General features: G+C 39.0%; 1 protein-coding gene across 10 annotated transcripts in view; it reads left to right on the top strand.

Moving 5' to 3' along the window:
- The window catches only part of LOC122571801 (kinesin-like protein KIF13B), a 162,438-nt gene that overhangs the window by 26,455 nt on the left and 110,272 nt on the right, over positions 1-25,711 (top strand). For all 10 annotated transcript variants that reach the window (XM_043735953.1, XM_043735954.1, XM_043735963.1 and 7 more), the window contains exon 2: positions 4,372-4,459. In XM_043735953.1, the coding sequence (XP_043591888.1) occupies positions 4,372-4,459 (88 nt within the window). The remainder of the gene's footprint in view (positions 1-4,371; positions 4,460-25,711) is intronic.

Here is a 25,711-nt window from a genome sequence, read left to right as displayed (position 1 = left end):
TCTCATGCATGGCTTCCTCATGCATCGTTCCCCTTCTGGCTTTTACGCCTCTCTGCTTTTCTCTTCTGTCGCTTTGAGTAATCGTATCGATCATCCGGGACCCGTCTGTCGCTACATTCTCTTCTATTTCGTTTCTTTTCTTCCCTTCTCTTTTTTTCCTTTTTTCATAGTTTCTGTTCTTCCTTCGTAGAGGTTCCTCTTGGTTTACGTGGCTGTTAGGTCTACTCGTTCGAATTGTATTTCTTTTCCTTTTTCTTACGGTTTTTTACGGTTGCGTTTATTCCACAGGATTAACTTGCTACATATCTTTACACGCTTTATACGAAGTAATTGATAAAATGGATGACAGGCAACGAAGATAGAATTTTTTTCAATAAGATTTAAAAAACTTCAACGCTTCCATTAGGAAATTTAATTTGAGGAAATGGTTCTTTCGCTTATAGCACGTACGGCACGTATTCTTTTGAAAACTTTTACGAGACTGTGTACTTCTTCGAGATTCAACTGCCGCATTTATAGTACGTAGATCATTCCCAGTGGCTGTCTATAATCGATAGCGATGAATAATGTACGTATTTGACTTAGTTAATGCTTGAAATATTAAACGACCGAAGAGAGTGGAAAACACAAGCGTGGCACAGAAACCTGATTATAGAAACCTATGAACCTAGGAATCTATGCACAAATTTCGTGGTAAGGTTTCAAGTTTTCCACGCTTATCGATAAACTTGAACAATTATCGAATCTCGACCGTGCCAAGGTTCGAAGACCTCGGGAAATTTCATCTTCGCGAAATTATTTATTAGATTGTGCCAAAAGTTTCTTTCGTTTTTAGAAGGAAACGACAGATGCGCATTTTCCAATAAAACAAAATGGATCGTTCAATAAACTAATATAAAACAAAAAACACATCTATTATTTCCTTATAAAACGAAAGAAACTTTTGGCACAACCTGATACATAAAAATCGAGAAGCCGAACATCCGCGGCATCCGGAATAGTCGGAGAAACGGTAGAAGAAGATAAAAGAAACGAAGAAAAAGGTCTTACGAGGCATAAAGGCGGCCGCTTGGAAATCGCTGGATTTCCTGGCGATCGCAACGACTTACGCGAATACGATTTTTCCTTGGAAAAAAACTTTTACCGCAAACCTCTAATATGTAGATCCCACGAAAGTTTCGCATCCCGAGACGCGATCGATCGAACCGACCAGCCAGTTTGTTCGAATAACTCGAGCGCGAATGTTTACTCGCGAATCGTTGTCGCGTGATACGATTACGCCCGGCTGTAGATGTAACGAGTATTACGACCTACCAAGCAGGAACATACATTGTATATTACGAGTTGTATGGCTTCCATGTTTTCTTATTCGCTCTGTTTCTCGTTGGTCGTTGGTAGGTACATACGTACACAGAGTGAGTGGGAACACACGGCAAGTACGACAAAGGTGCTGTTTCGGCGCACTAAAACAAGAAGAAAAGTTGGTATAAACATATGGTACGCCCGGAATGACCTTATTTTCCAGTTACAGTTTACTTTACGATGCTCTAGACGTTACTGGCGAGGGAGTCGAGGTGACCGATACGCGTCGATTTCGATGAAACTTTGCACAAGTGTTCCTTAGAACTACCTAAGAATTTAGTCGTAATTCGTTCATGGTCGTTCTTTATTTTCAAAGCAGCTCCAACTATCTGAAACTTTTTATCCGAACCGGTCGTTCTATGTAAATCGTAAAACTATGACGACAGATACGAAAAGAAAACGATCGAAATAAATGTTATACAGTTTCTCGAGAGATTCGTAAAGTCTGTGCGAAAAACTTGTTGAAGAAATCCTCCTCTTACGAAAATTAAACGAATAAATGGATTTTTCAAGAAACCTTTCGCACAAATTTACGATTCTCAAGATACGTTACAAGATTTATTTCAATAAATTTCGACTAAATTCTTCGGGCAGGTGTAACGAACACTGAAGCGAAGTTTCATCAAAATCGGCGTGTGTCATTCCCTCGTTACCAGTCGACGATTGTCTGACAAACGAATGAGCTGTGTTGATCTTATCTCCTCGCTCTCTAGAGAATCCATTCGATTATCAATTAGGATGGTTTATTTAAAATGTGTCGCTCGTAAAAAGCAAGTTGACCGCGTTGAAACTCTTCGTGAAAGACCAAAGCTAGGAGGAAATTCGCGTAAGCTGTTCGAACAAGTTCTACGACGCGACACATTCGCGCTTCTGTTCAAGTTGGATCACTTGGAGCAATTTCTTTGATATATAGATAAGCAACTATTACAACACAAAAACAAGCAATTACTCGAAAACTCATATCGGGCATATGTTTGTACGAACTTTTCTTCTTGCTTTGGTGCGCTGAATCAGCTCTTGCCATACTTCCCACATATTCTGACTCATGCTGTGTGTGTATATATATATATATATATAAACAGGTATAGCATCAGCCTCGAGGCGAAGGATTAAGATGCAGCTTTTTGTTATTATCGAATTTAGCTTGCAGTGGATGTTTGTAATTTAGAAACTTGGTATTTGCGTTTGGTATTTATATACAGTAGCTTACGAAGGTATTCGATTATTTACAGAAACCTTTTGCCAATATATTATGTTTTATAGGGAAATTATTTTGAAATTTCGTCAGCGCTGTAATCGGTAAAATCTGGAAACCAATATGAAAAATTAATTATTAGTCATAGGGAAGCTGCAAGATATTTATCGTAGGTGTATGCTACTACATTTCGCAAAGATCGGAAAAGTATTCGCAGAAGAAATAATCGAGGCAATCGCGCGAGGAATTGAAACAGGTTTACGCACTTTTTTCTGCTCATAGCACAGGTAACACGGGTAAAAAGTGTTGAATATAATGACAAAACGCGTGTACCGTGAGAAGCAGAAACGATATCCAACTAAAAGAAATAAATCGATCGAAGAATATGTATCATCATGTGAAAGTAGATTTTGCGTCCACTGTGCGTCTGACTACATACGATCTGTTTCTCCTTATTTCCATACTCTCTTGTACTTCGCCACGCGTGTATATAACAGCTTCAAACAACGGTCTCCGCTTTAGAGGAATGGATTATGCGAATTTTGTGGTTCTGTAAAGTATCGCGTATAAAGTTTTGAACAATGTTATTTAAATTTCGAAAAATTTCCACGACTTGGTTATCGCAGCTTGGACGTTTTATGATTATTGCTTTTTTATTTTACTTTGACCGTGAAATTCGTTCGGTTTCTACGACAAATTTTTATCAATCGCAGAAACTAGAAATTTCACATGTTTTATGGAATTGTGTACGCAGCGTATAATTTTTGACTCCGACATCCGAGTCAATTGGAATTCTAGACACGCGGTACTTTTGAAAAGTATGTACTATTTTTGCGAGATGTCATAATGCCGTCACTAAACTTCATAGCCAATCTCAACTTGTATGTTGAATAATGTTCAGGCTTTGTTCAGCTTGTCGGAGGTTTATAATTATATAAATTCCCTTGAGCATGCTGTGGATATTTAATTATGCATCAGGAATGTCATAAACACGCCTCGTGCAACGTTATTAACGTTCGTTGCATAGAAAATATAGGCTCGAAAGGACGGTGCAACAACGACAGTAGGAAACAGATTTTTATTAATTTAGCAATTGTTAAATATTTCTCTACGATCTTTTATCTATCACGAAGATCATTAATCCGATTAAATCGTTATTTGCTCTAATCAGAAGCATCTCTTATTGGATTAATTTGTGTTATTATAGAATACAATATATCTTCCATAATGAAATGTTCTCGTATAACGATTAATTATATATGATTACCGTGTTATCACGATAGTTGCGAAACGTTTTGGATAAATCGATCGAACATTCTCTGATTTCATTCTATGAACGTATTAACGCCTATTGTTCGGATGGCAAGTTATTAATAGAAGAGAAAGTCGATAATGAATTTCCATTATTCGAGTAGACTGACTCGTTTCAATTTACAGCGTGTCTACGTAGACGAGAATTTAATTAGAATTTTGCCCAAAATTTAACACGTTACGTATTTTTATTTTAATTAATTGTACTAACAACACTAAGTATGTAACGTGCACTATTTGTTTATTATATATTATTACTTATATAAAACCGTGTATATACATATAGTTTTATTTTTAAGAATAATTATATATTATAAATATAGCAAACCGGCGATATTTAAATTTATCTATCGACTCCTCGTTTCACCTCTCGAAACAGAGTTTCGTAAATTTTCTTTCACCGCGTATCGCCTTTTCTCTTATCTCGAGCTACTTGTTTGAAATTCAAATGACGTTCGCAATTTCTGCTCACTTCGAATTAACTGGTTGTTCCATTTTTCCAGAGCTGGAACTCGGTACACAATGCGTCGTCGAGATGTCCGGACAGCAAACCATCTTGCAGCATCCCACCACGATGGACAAGATCGAACGGTGAGTGATCTCTTGAGAAATATTTTTCCAAAATTGTCTAGCTCGTAACGAAAAACGTCGAATTCGAGTGAAACTCGAAATAAATATTCCTCGTTTCGGTTTACATTTACCAGAGTATCGGACTCTGTCTGTGGCAAGAGATGTAAACCCTGTATGAAGTTAACCCCATATTTCTTAAATCTCGAATCTTCTCGTTGTTCTTCCAAGTTGTAATACGTCGTTCCGAAGAAACAACGATTAAGCTTGGTGAGGTTGTTGGAGCAACCCCAGAAAACTAGATCTTTGACCGGCCTCTCGTTCTTCGAAACTCGGATTTTTTAAAATTATTCCGAATAGTTGTAATTGTTGTAAAGATTGTTGCAAAGTATTATTTAGTACTATAGAACAATTCGGAATAAAAATTTGGGGACCAAAACGCGAACAGAATAGAGCGGGAATTTTGACGCATAATATGATAAATATTTCGTTTAAGAGAATGGAAAGACACTCGGTAGATAGGAAAGACGCTGGAATATTCCTGTTGCTCTCCCGAGAGAAGGAAAAATATAGACGAGGGTCGTTCTTGCCTGAGCCCTTCAAATTTTTCCGCATAATTCTGACTTTCCCTCGGCGAGCATCTTTTTCCTTCTTAATCTTTTGTCGAAGTTTCGTGATCCATCGAATTCACGTCGGTTGGTCGAGTTCCTCCACGATAAGATAGTAACTGTCTCATGAAATTCCAATGAGATACATTCGAAAGTTCTTATCTTTCGCGTAATCGCGCTGAAAAACTTGCTCCTCCTCATCCGTTCAACGGAAATACATGAAATTCGGAAGTTTATGCGATGGAACAGAGAATAATAGTGGTTGAGGATGATGGATACATGCGAATCGTTGAATAATTTAACAATCATTGTTCGTTCTATGACGCAGATTATATATATTTGATCATTGTTGGGCTCTGAATATTTACACGCTCATGGAAAATTTCTGGATTAAAGAGATACAATAATAGGAACAAAGTTCCTAATTTATTCCGCATTTTAGTTCGTCCGCGACGCACATAATTCAAACTTATCAGAGCCTGCTTGATACTGTATCGTGCGAGGCAATTATCGAGCAGTATGCAATCTGCTTTTGAATTATTGTTACGATGCTAGGAGTTTCCTTTTTGTTTAAGGAACGATAAGATGCTTCTTTATCTGTACTGTGTCAATAATCGAGACACCTCGTCGATTAGAGCAAAGAAATTCGCTACTATTTGTACGGGAGATGCTGCGAGTGCGTTTAGAAAATTTTCTAGCTTAGTTGCTTTAAAAAGAAACTTGCTACTGTCGTAATAATTTGTCTGAAACTTAACTTCCTTGGATATACGACGTTTTCGTCGGAAGGAGAAAGAAGCATAAAATTTGCATTTTACGTTCGTTTGTATCAACGTATCGCACAGTTTGAAAGGTTTTTTTCAAGCTGAAAATGCTTCAATATCTTCTTTGTGTTTCGTCTTATCGTGCACGTTTGGTAGATGAGCGCGATACTTCGATGAGACGAGATAAGTTGAGAATTGCGAAAGCTGAATGCAAGTAAAATTAATAATTTTGCTTGACAAGACAAGAAGATAAGGAGAACTGGCGTAAAATAGGGAAATTATAGCTGCATATAAAACCGAAAGCTCAAAGAACGTTAGATCGCGCACCAAGAAATAAAATTCATCGTTCTGGCGATTATTGTGGGTTTGTAGGCGACAGCCACAGCATCGATGCAGATAAGAAGAAACTGCGATACATGCGCGTACTGGCGCCATTTGTCAGATAATTAGATCGTACAGTCTTATCGACGTAGGCAGATAACATCGTTGCTGGAACATCCATGGTACGCTAACATCGTAACCACGATAGAAATCCATGAGATATCGAAACAAATTTGATCTTCGTATCTATCGCAGAATTAGGTTGACACATTCTCTGATAAATAACAAATTACAATCTTCTGAACGATGGACGATGGAAGATATTCGACGATCGTTTCATTCAAAAACTTTTGTTACCTGGCTGATTTTTATTATTTATTCAGACACTTATTACAACACTCGTATTTTAGTATGTTATAAATGAAAAATGTTTCATTCCGGGTAACACGGACGATGAAATTTTGTTATTCGGTTAATCTTCGTTAATCATTGCGATAGATACGAGAAACATATGTATTTTGATATTATAAATAGGAACTTTCTATTAGGTTGTGCCAAAAGTTTCTTTGGTTTTACAAGGAAACAGTAGATTGATAGATGACCAGCGTTCGTTTCGAGAAACTTTCTGTTATGTTTCCAAAAATCCAAAAATTCCAAAATTAGCGAAGAAGCGACACAGCCAATTTTCCATTATCTTATATCCTTTTTTCTTTTTCTTTTTTCACGGGGGAAAAACGATGCAAGAGACATTTTGATTACACGCTAGAGGCGTTTCGTTTACGTGTGAAAGGGACGTTTTCCTTTGAAAAGAGCCTGTTCTTTCGAGGAAAAGAACAATGACTGCAAGAACTATTTCGCCACGGGGAACAATCCTTTTGAAACAGTGGCTGTGGTTCTATTTTTTCAAATACGCTTGTTTGCCGGCCTTTCTTCTCCTCTCTTCCGGTTTCTTTCGCCAGGACTTAGCCGCACGCTCTTCCTGGACGGTTCTCATGTACGGTTTCATTCGTTTATTGATTTATCTTCTCTCTTTCTTCCTCTCTCACGCGAGGTCGTTACAACTTTCTGCTCGTTTTCACCTGGTTGCTAGGTTTCTTCTCTTTTTTTCTTAATTTCTCTTCTTATTTTCTGCACGTAGAATTTCCTCGGTATTTCTTCATGTAATTCGCGGAAGATTACTTGTTGGTAGCATAAGACGCGTCATTTATTTGGATCTTGTTATTGGAACTTCGCAAATCCTGATCGATAGAAGTAAAAGCCGACCGACAATGTTTGACAATGTTTGACAATGTTTGACAATGTTTGACAATGTTTGACATTGTTTCCTTGGAGATTTACGGGATGTTATTGCTTTCTTTAAGAAGGTCGACCTTTTCTCATTTCGTGTCTGTGTACGTTTCGACCTATGAAACGATACGAATGCTTATTACGCATATATTTTTATTTTTTTTCGCTCGATGTTTCTTAACATTTTCACAACAGGAATCTCTCGCGCTCTTCGTCGTTTCTTTTCACATTTTTCCTCGAAAATTACTTTGCAGATTCCTAAGAATATGTATATATTTCCTGTTTTTTTGATAATTTTGTAATTTTGTAAATTGAGTACCGAGCGAATATACATTCTACGTTAACTGTATTTTCAACCTGCGAAAATTCCCGGATTAATTAAACATACAAAATCTTGCGCGATATGACCCGTTACGACCACGTTGCGCTAACACCACTGTGATGTCAATCGACGAATGGATCACGACGTCCAACAATATCTGTGAAAACGTACCCGTATAACGTCATTCTTCTATATACGTCCACTACTTTTCTCCTCTCGATGACTCAACATCATAAAACGCGTAACATTTCTTGGCACGCCCTTTTGCACCTATCTCCCAGCACCAAAGCCAACCACTCAACGCACGGAATCTTTATCGTATCCGCAAAACTATAGTTCGTCCGTGGTATCCCGTGGATGAAACTGACACTGGGGGACGAGAAGAGGCGAGAAACGTCGGATATTCGGGAACGAGGGTGCTCGTTTGGCCTCGATGGCGCCGTAGAAGGTACTTGAGCGTTGCGGATATTTTCAAGCACGAGGACCACAGAGAAAACGCGTTTCCAGCCTCGTAATTTCGTTTCGTCAAGCTGTTGTAAACGTGTCTTACACGTGTGTCTGTACTTACACGAAAACCTATGTACAGGATGTCACAATGTTCCATACAAACATTATTCGGTGTGATGTATAAGCGAAAATAAGACTGAGACGTTGTTGTCTATATAGTAGTATAGTAGTTTGCATACTATATACATTTTCTATATATTTTTATAGTTTATATATTACGGTAATATTATACCGTGTCTTAAAACCTAGTACCTTTGGATTTTGCTTGTCAAAAGCTATCATACGGTATGAGAAAAATGCGGGAAATTCAGCGTGTCCTGAAACCAAGTTCGTCGTACCTATCTTTTCTAATTCGTGTGTTTATAGTCGCACGAATCATCGTCATACAGTCGAGCATCGGTAACTCTAAGCTGGAGAGAAATCTTCGAGTTATTAGGTTCAGACCTATCGAAATTTCCGAGTAAAAGAGTTTACCAAGTTTAACAAACGAAACTTGGACATGCCGAAGCTTGCACGAAGGCTCACCTTTTCAGAAGATGTTGGTATCCCAAGCTTCCTCGTAGAACTCATGAAATTCATGAAATGTAAACGTTAAAGATGCGAGCAAAGTGATGCCAATTACTCGTTCGACTGAGGAAAAAGGACCAGCTTCAATGGATGTGCACGTGGTCGAAACACAACGAAGTAGGAACATGGTTTTTATCGTCTTACGTTCATTCTTGCGTCTTACGTGATTTGGGATAATCGTAACAGTTTAAAGACAGACGATACGTGCACTGATTGGTTTCTGACGCTTCGCGACACATAACCATCGATGGAACCTGAAACACTTTCGAATCGCTTCGAATTGAATATACATATATGGCGGCAAATTCGAATCGCGTCGAATGTGATTCGAATTTTAAGACTCTCGAGAGTCTTGATCGCCGTTGATTCGTAATAAATTCGTCGGGTATTTAATGTCTCTCAAGCATTGATCATCTTAGAAGCGTTGATGCGGTATATTCGATACTCTTCGAGCTCGAGAGTTTGAGAGTGGAAGCGATGCTTAGGCCATGGTGCAGGCTCTAAAGACTATGGCTCTATGCGGCTTATCTTGTTGAGGCATAAACAAAGACGGAGGAGCGGCTCGATGAATTCGTCGACCGTCATTTTGACGACAAGGCACGATCCAGACTTCCGAGAAGACTAAACTTTCAAGGCTTCCAAGATGAGCGAGAATCGAAACACTTGGAAGATTCCAGGCTTATTAAGATTCAAAACTGAGTCAAAACTCTCAAGAGTCGTAAGCTTCGAATCCCGTTGCAAGTGATTCGAAATTGTCATCATCTGTACCGATACAGATTCGAAGTGATTCGAAACTGTTTTAGATCTTATCGTTGCACACAGATACACGCTTCGTGCTGCGGAAGCAGCAACGATAGAAATTCCACTTATAAAGGTAAACTTGAACTTGTTGTAGAAGTCTGGCTACTCCGAGCTCGAGCTTTAAATAGTCGGCAAATAGTCGGAGTTTTGTTTCGACCGATAGAACGTTCTCGCTGCGGAGTGGCATGGGATCTTCGACTTGTACAGATTCGAGTTACCGAGCCATCGATTGTCGCGTATTATCGGCCGGATAACTGTCAGATAACCGATTTTATCATTTTGTCAAGGAATTAGTTCCGTTCTTAACCCATTTGCATCCAAGCGCGGATTATTACTGCTTCTTTTTATTTCCATTTTAATCTAAATAATTTTTACTTTTCTCCTCTGTTATAAAGAATGTAAGATGCGATGTTTGCGAAGTAACATTGTCTACCAATCGTTTTAAACAATAAATTTTCGATAAACTCCATGAAGAATTCGGATGTCATTTACTGCACCTACGACCGACCGCTCGCGGTGATAAGGATCAGTTCTCTGAAGTAGGACTATGATACAAATGGGTTAAGAATCTCCGCATAATTGGAAAGTTGTACCCTTCAACTTGCGAACGTTTTGTCCGGCGAAGTAGCCCCATCTTTTCTTCTACATTACGCTGGTGATGTTTTAAATGGAAAATCGTGGAATGCTCTGTATACGCGTTAGTTGGCAAGATAGCAAGGAGCAGCGACGTCATGCAAAAAGCTCTACGGTTTTGTATGGAGCGTCAGAAGCGTATGAGAAGTCGTATGAGTCACAAGTCACAACGAGACCATACATCGAACGAGATCGTATCCGGAAAGGGGCTTTGTGAAGTCCGATGCTGTTGCACCGTACTGGCCGCCGTGGAAAAATTCGCGAGAACAGCACGGCCTTTTCAACAAAGACCGATTATTTATTGCTACAGCCTGCACGGTGCGTACACAGCGAGGTTTCAATGGCTGGTGGCCATAGTTAGTCAGCGTTGCTGCGTGTAAATATGGATTAGCGGTGATGTTGCCTTTTGTTCGTTGGATGCTTCTATATATCTCTAGTTTGGCGTTTTTGTAATTTATGTAGCCAGATTTCTGGCATTGGTTTATGGCTTACGGTGATGGAACGTGATCTGATAATTGGGCGGAAATCTTTTCCATCTCGATAGATGGAATAATTCCCATGATAAACGATCGTTTCGACGTATAAGCTTACAAAGAATGACTCTACGTATAATACGAGCGGTATGTCAAGCTACTGTTACTTTATATGGATGACAGGCAAGGACATTTACGTGGAAAGTGACCATCCAGTAATTATTTTACGATGGCTACTTACCGTCATATCGGCTGCTTCAGTTAAGAACAACGACATAATCGTCAATGTGGCCTTAATGGCCTATTTGTTAGAAAGCAATTTCCGAGATATATCGTTGTTGCCTGCTTTCTTCGTTCTTTCTTTCTTTCGAACGATCCATCGCGCTTTATATAGAATCTTTCGTACAGAACGAACATTTTTGTGGAAATTCTAAACGTCACGAAAATGAATACATAAATTTGAAGATGGAGAACGAATTAGTACGAAACCTTTTTATCGCGTGTTTCCTATTGTCCATTTACATGTGTTAACATGCAACGGCGACGGGAGAGTAACGAACGAGGTACGAGAAGAGGTAATCACGATACCATTGCGAGTAGTAACTAAGAGAAGCTGGATACAGCAGCGTGTAATTTCCAAATTTCGTGAAATTACGTCGAGTTAAGTAAATGGTAACTTTACGATCGAGTTTTGTAATTCTCGACGCCTCGTGTAGAACCCGAACATCGTCACGTTCAGCTCGTTACAAAACGCCTATGATTACGTAAAACCGGAGAGTTTGGTAACGTTTTAAAAGAAACGGCAACAATCGTGCCCACACGTGTATAGAAATGACTCAGAATGTACGAATTTGTTCCGACCGAGAAGAAAGATTTTTATCGCGCTCAAACATCCAGTTCGAAACACGTTTGGCGCAAGTGGAACAATTGCGCGGAATAATTGGAACAACGAACGCAACGAAGACGGGCAAAAGGTACGCGAAACGCGATGAAACGAGAGAACGAGATGTGTCTTCTCCGCTGAAACAGGAAGATAAGATTTCTTTCGACACTTGGCCTATTTTCCGCGTTATATTTCCTCGATGATCGCGATTCATTGTGTAACTGTTGCGAAACTACCGGGGAACCAGGTGAAAACAAAGTTGGTCCGAGCCTTAAACGCGTACGTTTTTCCTAGAGAAACGAAAGTGAAACCGATTACCAGCGTTCCGTGGAAGGAAACTGCCAGGAAAGTGATTGGCTGTTAAACCTCTAATTGATAAGAATTCTGAATAGCACGAGGAACGGCGAGATTGGAGACTGAAAAGTGGTGACTGAATCGGAATAGTATGTTAATGAATCGACAAAAATATTCTTCTGACTAATACCACCGATCTGTACTTTGTTCTTGTGTAGATATTCTGCAGGCCGAGTACCATCCGAGAGTTTCAGCTAAATTGTTTTCCATGTTGTATCGGAAAATGTTTCGCATAAAAGTTGCATAGTTTTGGTATGATTAGTCTCTTCGTTCCAAGAATACCTGTTCTCAAATTGCTTGGATATTCCCAGTTCGGTGATCGATCGATGATTCTGATGTTTTAAAAGTAACAAATAATAGCGAAAATTCGATAATTTTCCTAGTGATTCTAGAATAGAAGAATAATAAAAAAAGAATAATAAAAATAGAAGAAAAGGAAGAATAGTAGAATAATTAAAAAAAAAAAAAAGAAAACAGACGGATAACCGATATAAAAATTGGCTGAAATTTTGTCGATCGACAGCCGAAACTCAAGAGTCTGTCGTTTCCATGGTGTCGAGAAATCAGGTCGGATATCGAGAACGGGTGTTAACTGTCCGTCAAGATGCAATTTACCGTTTTATTAACGATCGAGCCGATTGGAAGCCGGAGGACGCTCGGATTGAAATGTGCCCTGTGTCATCGATTAGCCTCTAAACTCGTTCACCAAGTTCTATGAATCCATCTGTGTCACGGACGATTTCCTTGTTTTCCTTGCCATAAAATGTCGGCGTAGGCGACGCTGCGCAACTCTTCTGATCATCGTAGTGTATTTTTTGCCTCGATGCCTCACGACGACGCGCAGGATCGTAATCGCGCATAGATTTCTTCCTCTTGTTCGTGAGAAAATTCGTAGGGAAATCGGATGAAACGCGTATAAAGGATGCGATTTAGCTGTTCGTTGAACAGGAGCGAAGTTTATTCGTCGTTTCAAACTGTTGTATGAACTAGTTTTATTCTTACTTTCAAATTATGTAATTAATTTTAAAATAAAAATAAAACATGTTTGTGCAACAAAAGTTGAAAAATAAGGCGATTACTATTAAATATTTTATTTGCGAAATGAAATTCTGAAATTTAAATGGACATTTCTTTCGTTGTTTGAATATTAAGACCGAATATTTTGAATATTTAAAATGGAGTATTAGGCGAAATCAGCGTATTCCACTTGAAAATTAGGTATCACGCTCTGAATATAGAAACTGGAAGATAATTCGCCCGAAGGTCGCACGTATACTTTTACAATAAAAAAACTTCAGAAAGTACGTAAATGAGAATAGTTGGCTAACGTCATTGTACGAACAGAACAATAGCTGTATTGTACATTAGCGTACAAATATTATTTGTGTCCGATGAATTTTATCCGCTACCTTCTTATCTCTCCACCTGCCTTATTTATAACACCATTATCAATGATATACATATAGGTGTATATACTTTTTCGTGTAAATATAGACTTAGAGCGAGCTACCTTAAAGTTAAGACGCATATCTAATAGAAGTAGCAATCGTTTGTGTCGAATTACCATGTTTAACCATTGGTCTAATTAAAATAATTAAAATGTAACATATTTATAAAAAGCTTGTACTCCAATCCATCTTCTTTTTTTTCAATAATTCTTTTGTAATTTCAATTCGAAGGCTAATGAAGATATTAAGAAGATTGGTTGAAAAATGAAAAATATTATAATAATTATTATTTGTTAAACACATAGAATATTACAACGATAAGATTCGTAATATACCGAAACTTCGCAATATGCCAATCTTTACGAATTATACGAAAGTAAAGATACATATACAGCTTATATAACGTTAACATATATATTATACAATGTTAACTATAATATGTGTCAATGTATACAGCTTATACAAAAATAATTTCGGACTCAAAGGGATATTCGTCTATTGAAAACGCCAGCGACGAATGATTAACATATGAAAACCTTCGATGTGAGAACAGGAATCGAAAGCCTGGAGCTTCGACACGCTGACCCACTTGAGAAAATTTTATCCTCGGCTCGATTATCCTCGGCACGTGCCAGATCCGAAACATCGACGCGGCTAGACCGAACGTTCCATAATTTATGAATATCTGTACAAATCATTTGCTGGCCCCGTTAACAGGATCACGTCGATGGCGCTAAGAACAATACGACAGCAATGAAAGCTGCCCTCCACGTACGTAATCGATCACTCCCAAACAATCATCGTAAATACGACAGCGCCATGGAAGCGAACAAATCCTATAGGAAAGTCAGTTATATCGCACAATATTCCCATAGTCATATCGATATAACGATTTGTAAAAGTAATCCTAAGAGGAACAGTCGTAACATAACGGTTTACTTCGAATGAAAAAGATACGTGAAAAAGGTGAAACGATCGCGACGATCGACGACATAGAGGCGAGACGAATTTCTTGGAATAAAGAAAATACGTGAAAAAGTTGGAATGATGAGAACGCGACAGGAAAATGAGCGTGTCAGTGGTGGTGAGAGTGAGAGTGAAGTTTTTTCCTAACTAAGCACGAAGTACGGGAATGCAAACGAGTCGATTATTTCCTACGTCATATCGACGTGTATAATCATCATCTTCATAGATCAATATAAAAGCAACAGCGACGATCCTTAAATTCTTTTCAACTGGTTAACAACATAGAATAAAATAGCAGAGATAGTATTGAACTTGATCCGATCGGTGATGACTCGTTACGATGCAATGCCTCGCATTAATGAGCGAGCAGCCGCATGGACTAGTAATTATGCTAGCTGTTTTTCTAGCTGATAGTTTATCATATCTAAAGTCACGGCGCAGCGGTAAACGTGTTTTAGCGGTCGCGCGCGCGCGCGCACGTGCCTACTCACGATCGTCCTCCTACGCCACAAGCAATTAACACGTAGGATAATTAACCGTGAGCAATCGCGTTGTGGATCCTACGAGGCGTTCGTTTCTCTAACTAAAGTGCCGTATTTATATATTTAATATGAATCTTTATGCTATTGAATTAACATGAAATCCACATCTAGAGAGTAGAATCTAGAATTAATGTAGAATATAGAACGTCTAGAATCTAGTGATATAGAATATTCGTCAAATTTCCAATCGTCAACTTCGGAACGCGAAAAAGATTAAGAGGAGGAGTTTCTGAAAATATCGAGTCACCTACGAACTCAACGAAAGACTGATCCCACTAATTTCGCTAGAACTTCGGTAACTCGAATCTCAAGGGAACAGTTTCACTCTCTTAATTATGGAGATTTCCACTTAACGAAGTTTTCGACTGAGAGAGGTTTAACGAACGAAAATTCGGCTTTATTGTACGTGGGTTCGGTTCCCAGATGATTCAAAGACGTAAGGGACGCGTGAATTCAACGGTACAAACTATACTAACCGTGTACGCTTGTCACACGACTGACGAGAAGCAGTCAGTTTGCACGGGAGAAGCAAAGATACGACCAGGGACAATATATACATTGTTTCCGTATAATAAAGGCAAGCACGATACGCGCTAACTTACAGAAATTCTACTTGCAGAGAGACCGAGCTTCTCTGAATTTCAATTACGAAGATAAAATAGATAGCGGAAAGAATAATTCGATTTGAGGGAAATTAATATCTCGACCTGCAGAGCTGCTTCTGCAGCGCAGCAGAGAGGAACGAACAAAATTCGACTCTTATAGAGTTTTTTGAGCGAAACAGATTCCAGTTACCGAGACTCTAGCGTACTAACTTGATTTCTCTAGTATCGATCGTCGAATCGAAGTCCGTGGACTCTTTGACGTACTTTACGGAACAAATATACTAAATCGTAGACAGCAGTTGTTCGAACAGAAACGCGTTCGAGGCGAAGGATCCAGACCAGGAAAGATAAATGGCGTTACACGCCACGGTACTTGGCTAAACGTTTCATATTAATAAACCTTGGCTTGCAACCTGTCCAAGAGTTTCTAGCTCTTCGACTCTCCGTACGTTTCCATAAAGATTCATGGGCCCGACGTCAGCTTCGATTTTGAAGAATCGCCGAGAAGTGGGACGAACCGTGGAGCGCGTGTTTTCGCTACAGTTGGCGAAACTTTTAAGTAGGTAGTAAAGTTGGAGATACAAGCGTCCGCGAGGATGCTCGGTGTAACGCTCTCTCTGGATCGCGCACAAGACAAAAGATGACCTGTTTTGTAGGTCGTAAATTTTCTACCGAATACGAGGTACCAGAAAATAAGAAAAGATGGAAGATTTCGATAGGTCGCGCTACCAGGTAAATGTACGTGTAGATTTTTTTTAATTAATACGAGCAAGATATTAACGTTTCGATCAAGTACACCTACGTGTCAACTTTATCTGTGCGAGATTTCTCGTTGCCTTCTTAGTGGACAGATCGTAAATAATCCAGCGAGAAGAAAAAGTATGCGAAATGTATATTAAAGCATAATCTCCAAGGAAACGCTTGCACGTACAGTCGAGAACAAAGATAAATGCATAGACAGTGAGAGGTAGGTATCGATGAACTTTAATTGGACTAGCACCACCGCTATATATCTTTATAGCACTCAGATTATTATCCAATAAATAATCGAAACGTGGATTTCTGTGTAAACAAGTTGTATTTAAGGAAACTTCATTCAGAGACGTACATTTTCACCACTTGTCCACTTATTTCCGTTTCGGACGGCAATATTATTCAGTTTGTAACGACGATTTGTCGCTCAACGACGAATATACGCGCTGCAGACGGAAATAATGAACTCGTACGTAAGAACGGTAGCGTGCTGCCAATATCTGAGACTTTTATTGCGCGGACCAGCGAGCTAATAGTCGTCGTAAATCGTAGCGGAACCGTGGCCATAAAATCCAAGATGACGAGGACGCGTGTTTCGCGACGAGAACCGTTTCTGCCAATAAAACGCACCGATAGGAGAGTTCTCGTGCCAAAACGTTTTCGCCAACCGTTTTACCGTTGACATTTTGTTTCTTCTCGGCGAACCGGCCGGGATTAGCCACGTTATTAGTTTCCAGCGACGTTTGCGTCGTGTAAATAGAAATGCAAAGGGCGGTCGCGTCGTCTACCATAAGCGACGTCGACGGATATTAGGCGAGAGGCGCGCGCCTGCTGATGACTGATGATTCTAGGCAGTCTATAGTGGTTTAGGCAATTTAGGGAATTTACCGAGAGTTGGCTAATGGCTGCTGGAATGCGACGTTGAAGCGTTCGTGACGCGGTTTGACGAAGTTGTGGAACGAGAGAAGTTTGATAATTGATAGATGTAAATTGTTATCGATGAATGTCGAACGAAAAAGGAATGACCGATGATGTAGGGGCAGTTCTTCGCTGAATCATTTTTGGCGATTATACGTCGTACTGGTTGCTATTTGATTAAGCGTAGTTTGCGATAGACTTTGACGAAGTCTTGTAATTGATAGACGTCAAATTGTTATTGATAAACGATAGGAGCAAATGGATGTTATCATTGCTGATTTAAGGAAGGTTGTTTAGCGAGCAATTTCAGAATTATTGAATAATAGTTGCTAGTGTTGTGACGAAAGGTTTGATCAAGTTGGCTAGTCGAGGGAACTTTGGTAACTGATAGATGTAAATTGTCATCGATGATTGTTGAACGAAAAGAGGTTTACGATTGGTTAGTGGATAATTTTGGAATCAAGGCAGCAACTTGTTAAATATTTCCAATCCTCTCGACGGGGAATACTAGCAGAATTGAATATTCCTGAATTTAATATAATTTCGAAAATTCAATAGAAGGTGTACCATTGAACGAAATTGTACCAGACGATAGATGTAAAGCGTCAAGCAACAACAGAGAAAACTTGCGTATTTTAATTTAGTCGATAGATAACTGTATATATTAAAGTACTAATTTAAAATCTGTCACGTAAGAACATATCGTATTTCACGACAGAATCCAATATATCCGTGTCAGGAACAATAGCTAAGCTACGACAATTCTCAACTTTAATATTAATTTATAAAGTACAAACGTAGAACAAATGTAGCTGTTAAGGTAACATAAACTAAGAAGTTTAAAGTTTGACATGATTTCATGAATCTCGAGTTACAGAGAGTTGCTGCGACACTTTGTAGAGAAATACGAGTAGGTGTAAACGGAAAATTTAAACAGTCCATAGAGTGGTCTATCGTGGATCGCAGCCTCTTACAATTTCCAACGGTGTTTGCGTCCTGTTTGATTTATTAACGCTAGCTTGCTGCATAAATATGTCTGAATTTTTAAAAAGCTTCAAGGGATTATACGGCGCGCTTTTTACTTGAATTTATTGCTCCTGTAGCACAATTTCTTTTTTCTTCTTTCTTTTTTCTCCTTTTAAAAGGGATCGTATCTCTAGAACCTTTTCGATTTTGATCGATAAAAGGTTGAAGTTCGCTGTTTATTTCCAAATTGCTTTTTTGCATCGTAATTTTTCCCTAAAAATAAAATTATATATAAGAGAAGAGAATATAAAATTTGATACGATCGTATTAAAGTCATCGTTGTTCCAAGTTTTTGGCTGTAAAATTCTCACTCGATCGATTGAATCGATTATTACATGAAGCTTGATTAGATTAGAAATCTAATATATAGCATGGCAACTACATCGACAATGATCGTGCTGTTGCAAGAACCTGATATTGACAATGTACAGTACAAGCATGTCTATAATGCCTGTATTATAGGAAGACGCTGATATTGACAGTGCTCTAGTAGAACACCGATATCGACTAAATCACGCGCAACCCGCGATAATTTCAGCACTGATAGCGTTACAGCGAATATCGATAATATTACAGCGACTAGCGATAATATTACAGGGAAATTCCCTAATATCGGCTGATTATAAATTTCTTTGGCGAACTTTCTACAAATTGAATGAAAATACTAAAAAATCTAATCGACTTAATCCAACGATACTGATCTAAACTTGAACAAGATTATTTACGTCCATGGGAAACTTAACTCCATAATCTAACTAATTGCAAGTCGACGTATTAGGTTTTTCTTTTCGAAAGAAACATTGAACGTAATGTTGCTCGCAACAAGATCGGCGAGTATCCAACGAGACGTTGATATAAAATGGATTAATATTTCGCCAAAGGAAGTTCCCAGGAAGAAGTTGCAAGCTCGACGTTGTGGAAAGTTTTCTCTAACACACCGTCAGCAAAGAAACTTGGTTCTAAATGGATCTCATGGTTTCGTTACGTCAGAATATTCGGTGTAACAACGACGATGTTTGATGTTTCACGAGATTACGTCGCGGTGAAAATTTCGTATTACGTATCAAACGTTTGCAGAAGTCGCGAGCTTCGGCAGGAGGTAATATCAGCAAGAGGAATATTTCTGGAGTTCCCCTTCCTTTAATATACGTCGTTAGTCCACGATGACGAGATTCGTGTCGCGTTTCAGCGTCCACGGATAATCGAAAATCGATAGAAGTAATTGGACTATTCGAACGAAATGTGTGTCTTATACGCTATAAATAAAAGAGCATTTTATTCGTACAACATCTTCAATACTCGCGAGATACGTACAAACGATTAATATTTATATTTATTACTCGTGTAAAACGTAAATTATTTACAGGTGAAGGAATATCCAAATTTTTTGCGTACAAATAATCCACGGTATTTATATAATATATAAAAATTCTACGTTAGATAATATGAAAATTCTATATTTCTCAAATATGAAACATCTGCTATACCCAACGATATGTATTTTTCTACATCCGATCTATTCCTCAATTTATCTTAAGATGGTCCTATTAACGATATAGTTCGAACAATACTTACGCTTTACGCGACTGAAATAAACCTCGCGTAAGGTTTCAAGCGTTTAATCAGTTAGCTATTTCCAACGAGTACTCTGGCCACGAAGAAATGGCGATATTTTGTGTTGGATAATTTCCTATCGCTGATAAAATTAAAAAATAAAACATTTGCCATATCTTCTACTTTTCGTGACGCATCTTAGGTACACCTTAGGTAGGTTTCAAAGTTATCAAAGAGGTCGTAATAGCTAACTTAATAAGCTAAGAAATAGATTTTCGAATCATAGAAGGAGGACGGATCAAAATCGAAATAAAAACAGATTCCAAATTTCAATAATGAAAAAAAGGATGGGAATTAAAAAACAAGAGAGAAATATATGGAAATCTGATTGAAATCAACTAATTAGACATGCTAAGTACCATTTCCTCTACGATAAAAGTCGCTTATCGGCTGTCTCGTTTAACGCGTAATCGATGAAAGGTTATTCATCTTCTTTGATAAACATCGCTGTGGAGTGACAGAAGCGTAATAGGACGATGACGTTCGAAAGGATGTCATCCTGAGTACGGAGAAGTCGCATCGATAGGGACCTTGAGGGAACAACGATCACTGGCCAGTCAGAGACAAGAGAACGGGGGATATCGCGAATGAATGGTCAGGTATCGTGTTCTACGTTATTTATAAACGATGACGTATATCTCTCTCGTACGTTGCGACAAACTGACGACAGTGAAAATTAACGCGTCAGGATGTTGTACAATTAACGAGGTGTTTCGTGACCGGACTGTTCGAGCGACAATCGGCTTTCGACGAACTGTTCGACGAGCTTTGAATTCGCGACAGCTTGGCAGATTGACTGGTAGAGTAAAATTTCGCGGCTCTCGAGTCGCATAATTTCGTTTGTTTCCGAATGTTTGAAATTGAACATTCTGGGATCTCGAGATTTTAGATCTTTGAAAGTTTGAATTCTAGTTTCCTGAATTTTCGATTTTCAACCCTTCGATGATGGAAATTTTATATATTCGTATATTTCGAATGTTCAAACTTTGCAGCTTCGAGTATGGAGAATCGATAGTTTCCGAATCTCTCGTGTTTGAAATTATTTCAAATGCTGACTTGACAATTTTCTGACTGTGGATCCTTTCTAGCTACATTTGAAACTTGAGGTATGAACGTTTTTATACTTCCTGTGCGCGAAATTTCGAACGTTTAATTCAAAAAATTAGAAAAGAAAAGGTGGCGAAACTAAAGAAATAAAATGATAGTCTAATCGTACAATCTGTATAGGCCGAGAAGAATTACGTTAATGATATGGTATTACAGCGTATTTCAAAATTACGCTATCCCTATACAATTTGCTTCGTAATTACACGATGGAACTAACGCTAACGTTAATAAAAAAATACACGAGTTATACTACTCGCTATTAAACAATAAGTAATAGAATAAAATTGAACACAATAGAAACTAATTTTCAAGCAGCTACTCCAGAGAAACTAAACGTCTTGTACCAGTCGATGCATGGATATTAACAATGAATCTAGACTTTCACGGCTTTATGATCGGAGAAAGTTGTCGCTTTTGAAACGCACCGGCAACTTCTCTGTACGTAGCAACTTGGAAATTGAACCGCTTGCTATTCGCCGCCATTGTCGTGCATGTCTGTCCGTCTTCATTATGCGATTTCATTTCCGTGCAGATTCCTCTTGCCATGCAGAATACTAAAACGCGACGGGCCCTTTTCTATCTTTCCTCCTTGCGAGGGATGAGAGAGAAATTTTTACTCTTTTTCTAATTTCGGGCTGTGTTTCGCGAAACAGCTCCTTTGGAGACAAAAGTCATGAAGTATTTGCTCGTCGTTTGGAAAAAAAAAATATATTTGGTACAATTTATCTTGATGTAGCGCGAGATATCGTTTGGAAAAATGTAGAATAATTTCTTCTGCTCTCGAGGTATACTTGGAAAGTTTGAAATATTTAAAAAAATTTCCTTTTCTCGTTTAATTTGACGTTCGTTGTCCGAACGTCCTGTAGCCACGTAAGTCTCATAAATTTCAAGATTAGATAGAACCTTCTGATGAATATCGTTGTCAGTATCGTCTTCATCGTCGGTGTATCTTGATCGCCGGTGTAAAATACGATTTATGGCCTGTTGGTAATTTATATTTTTCGAGAAAATGAATTTTCTCTCAATTTCGCTGGAAATCTGCTAGCCAAATTCGAGATAGAGCGTTCAGAACTGTTACGTAGGAAACAACTGGTATAACGTATCGGATACGATGGTCCGAAAGGAGAAGCGATGATCTCGTTGCGCTGGTTGAGTGTCAAATCAACCCCTCGACGACGAACGAAAACTCAATTGTACCGCTAAAAGAAATATAAGTAAGTGGCTGAACTGTTGCCAGGGGCATTAAAGAAATGTTATTCTAGGATTATCTGTTGTTCCAACTCAAATACTTATCGCACTCGGGATAACAACTTCCCAACGATTATCTCTATTTTCTGAAACCCGCTACGTGTAAACTTCACTTCTTTACTTCACGTCTTTATTGCTCAGTGCAACGATTGGAGCGTATAAATTTCTTCGAGAAAAATACAAATTGAAGCTATGCGAAACGAATAAACGAAAAGAACACATGTGCGACATAAAAAGAAGAACCAATCTATATAGTTTGGAATTTATAAAATTTCAATGAAAAAATCACAACACCGATTAACCCATTGATTGCTTCTGCAACGATCCTCCACATGGATTACCGCGTCCTCTAAAAAGAACCAGCAAGTGTCCCGAAGTCCTAATACATTTGAACGTCGTATTCTTTGTACAACTACGAAATCTCGAACACAGATATTCCAGAAATGATATGAAGCTTCAAAAAAAAAAAAAAAAAAAAAAAAACTATGAAAGTCGCAAAGACTAAAGAAGTACCGGAATAACGAGAAAGAAAAGAAAAGCAAGTGCTCAGTGAGAAAACGACCTCGTGCAAGGTTCTAGTGTTAATTATTCACTAACTCACTTATTCCTTCCTTCTCGTTCGTCTACTCTTCTCTTCTCTCGTTCCCTTGCTATATTTCGCTCTTGCGTTTCTTGCCTTCGTTACTAGCGTGGCGGTGGCCGTGGTAAAAGGGGTACGAGCGAGGTTTGCGGCAGAAAAGCAGGCCACTAGGCAAGGTATAATGGCGAGGGTGGGAAGCCCGGGGCTGGAAAGGACATCTAATGCGGGATTTTCTCGGGTCGAGGACGAAAGTCCCAAGGACCGAAGGACAAAGCTCCGATCCACTTCTCTTCCTCTTAATTTTCCTCTTCTCTCACCATCTATTCTCTTTCCATCTATTATTTCTTCCATTTCGTAGTGGTTGTTTCTTTTTTTCTTTCTCTTTTACCCTTTGCGTCATTTGTTTTTCCGTTTCTTACCCTGTCTGGTACTTCTTTAATCTTCCTCCTCAGCGACCATCCATTCTCTTTCCATCTACTATTTCTTTCATCTAGTCGTTGTTTTTTCTACCATTTGCGTCGTTCGTGTTTGCATTTCTTACTCTGCCTGTTACTTCTTTAATTTTCCTCTTCTCTAATCACCCATTCTCTTTCCATCTGCTATATCTTCCGTTTCATGGTCGTTTTTTCTTTTTTACCCACCCGCATCATTTCTTATTCTGCCTGTTACTTCCTTAATTCTCTTCATTTGTAATCATTCATTCTCTTTCTACTATATCTACCACGTCTTCCGTTTCGTAGTCGTTTCTTTTCCACCCACTGCATCGTTCGTTTTTTCATTTCTTATTCTGCCTGTTACTGCTTTAAAACTTCCCTCCCCTGTAATTTCCATTATCTCTTCTTTCTTCCTCGTTATTTCACGTTCTTCAACTTTCTTCTCAAATTCTCTCCTATTCTCCATTTTCTCACTTTTGTTACGTACGTTCCAATATTTCTCGGCGGCCAGTAATTTCCAAGACTCGACTCCCCCAAAAGACAAAGCGTTATACAACAAAATTTGATTCCACATGGATAACCTGCTCCTCTCTTTCTCTCTCTTTTCTCTTTATACACAAAATTGTTGTAAACTAAAATTGTACGGTAATTACTGGAACACCACGTAAAAGAATCCTAAATTGTACCCTCCTATCTCACCGCGATTTTCTTCGCAACGAGAAGCACACGCATCCCCCGATCGCAAGGTTTCTTCGACACAAACAATTACCACGTCCTGGAATAGAAACGATTCGTTCACACTGTTTCCCATTCACTGCATGCGAAATTCTCCATTCGGACGGTCACGAGCAGCAAATTTGCTATCAGGCTGACTACATCGTCGAATTTTCTCGTTTACTCAGGCTCTAAGATGCATGCATTTTGATGGCGCAGCGCCCCAATGGTGGACCGCATGGGGTGGCAAGGACGTGTTGGGTAATATCAAATTTCTCCGGTGTATAACTTTAAGAATGTTTATTTCAATGTTACGGACGTATCGTTCCACATGGTAACGACGCACGTTGAGCATAAGCGATGACGACACAGAACTGATACAAACTTGATACAGACTTCGTACGAGCTAACTGTGTTTACCTGTCTGACGGACTAAGCATGCGACTATCAGCGACCATCGTGAACTGCTATCGACTATCTATTGTGACGAATCACCGACTACGTTGGATTATCACCAGCTTTCGTTCCTTTCCCTTTTTATAGGGTGCCGAAGTCCTCGGAAGAGAGAGTTTTCTCATTCTGTGGAAGTCATCAGTTTTTTTCGTAAATCCCAGGATTCTTTTACGACGTCCTGTCCTCGGACGTCGATTCACAGGCTGCGTGGCTAACACACGTACTTCAACCCTCGAATTTTCTCTACGGCCATAGGCCAAATCTCGTTTAGAGGACGCGGAATTTCGGTTGCATTCGATTCCACAGCGAAGAGACGGATGATCGGGCGAAAACACTTTCGTCGATTGGGGTGGATTTCTTCGCAGGCCGATCGTCTTCCGCTCGAATGCAAATACGGATATCGAGGAACGAATTGCGGAATGCGAGCCGAGGGAATTTAACTACGCGATGGCAGATACGCGCGCTCGTTTCTTATTCAATGAAAGGGGGACGCGACTGTCGCAGCGGTTTGCTCACTTTCGAGCTTTCGACTTTTTCCAGATTTTCGTGCGATCAGGTTTTGTTACCTACGTATATGGCTGAAGATTTTTGACAGTTTCTTGGCAGATTGGATGGCACGTGGGTCTTACAACATATCGCGTGAAGCTTTTGAATTTTCATCGTTCAACGAACTTGGCGAATACTTTGCGAATTTGGAATTTTTCAGCTGCCAATCTATAGGTTTGAGGAATCGAGAACTTGGAAGTTTGCACGTTGCGGTATTTGGATATTTTCGAACTTCCGAGGCTCTTTCAGTGGTCTTTGAACGTCGACGTCTCAAAACGTTAGGAAGTTGGGAATTTTGGAATTTTGTACGGAGAGAAGCTTGATATTTCATTGATATTTAATGGCAGGAATGTCCTGTTATTTCTCACACACTCATCAGTGAGAATTCTGATTAGCTCGGTTGCTTGAACATTCGTTACATCTTTTCAACAGTGAGTGTACGAGGTTTGATGAAAAAGTTCTTGCAATTTTGCAATTTCCCGATTGAGAAAACGATTGTTTTACGTTGTCGATCCACCTGTTGGTAACCCACTTCGGTTTATTTCTTTGGATTGATCGATTACTTCAGATTTGCTCTAGTACCGAACATTCGGCGATTTTGTGGAACAACCTGCTCGTTGCTCTTTAGAAACTTTCTGGCAAATAGACAATACGGTTATGATTTCTCAATCCCTATGTTCGCCAGATATGGCATCGTACAATTTCTTTCTATTTCCAAGAATGAGAAAAGTTACGAACTTTCAAGCTACGACAATCCCAAAGCATTGAAGATATAAAACAAAAATGCTGAGCGATCTGAGGCGCA

Source organism: Bombus pyrosoma, linkage group LG10, assembly GCF_014825855.1.
Source record: "Bombus pyrosoma isolate SC7728 linkage group LG10, ASM1482585v1, whole genome shotgun sequence".
In the NCBI taxonomy this organism is placed as follows: Eukaryota; Metazoa; Arthropoda; class Insecta; order Hymenoptera; family Apidae; genus Bombus; species Bombus pyrosoma.
The sequence above is the reverse complement of the archived record's forward strand: the minus strand, read 5'-3'. Positions and strand labels throughout refer to the sequence as shown.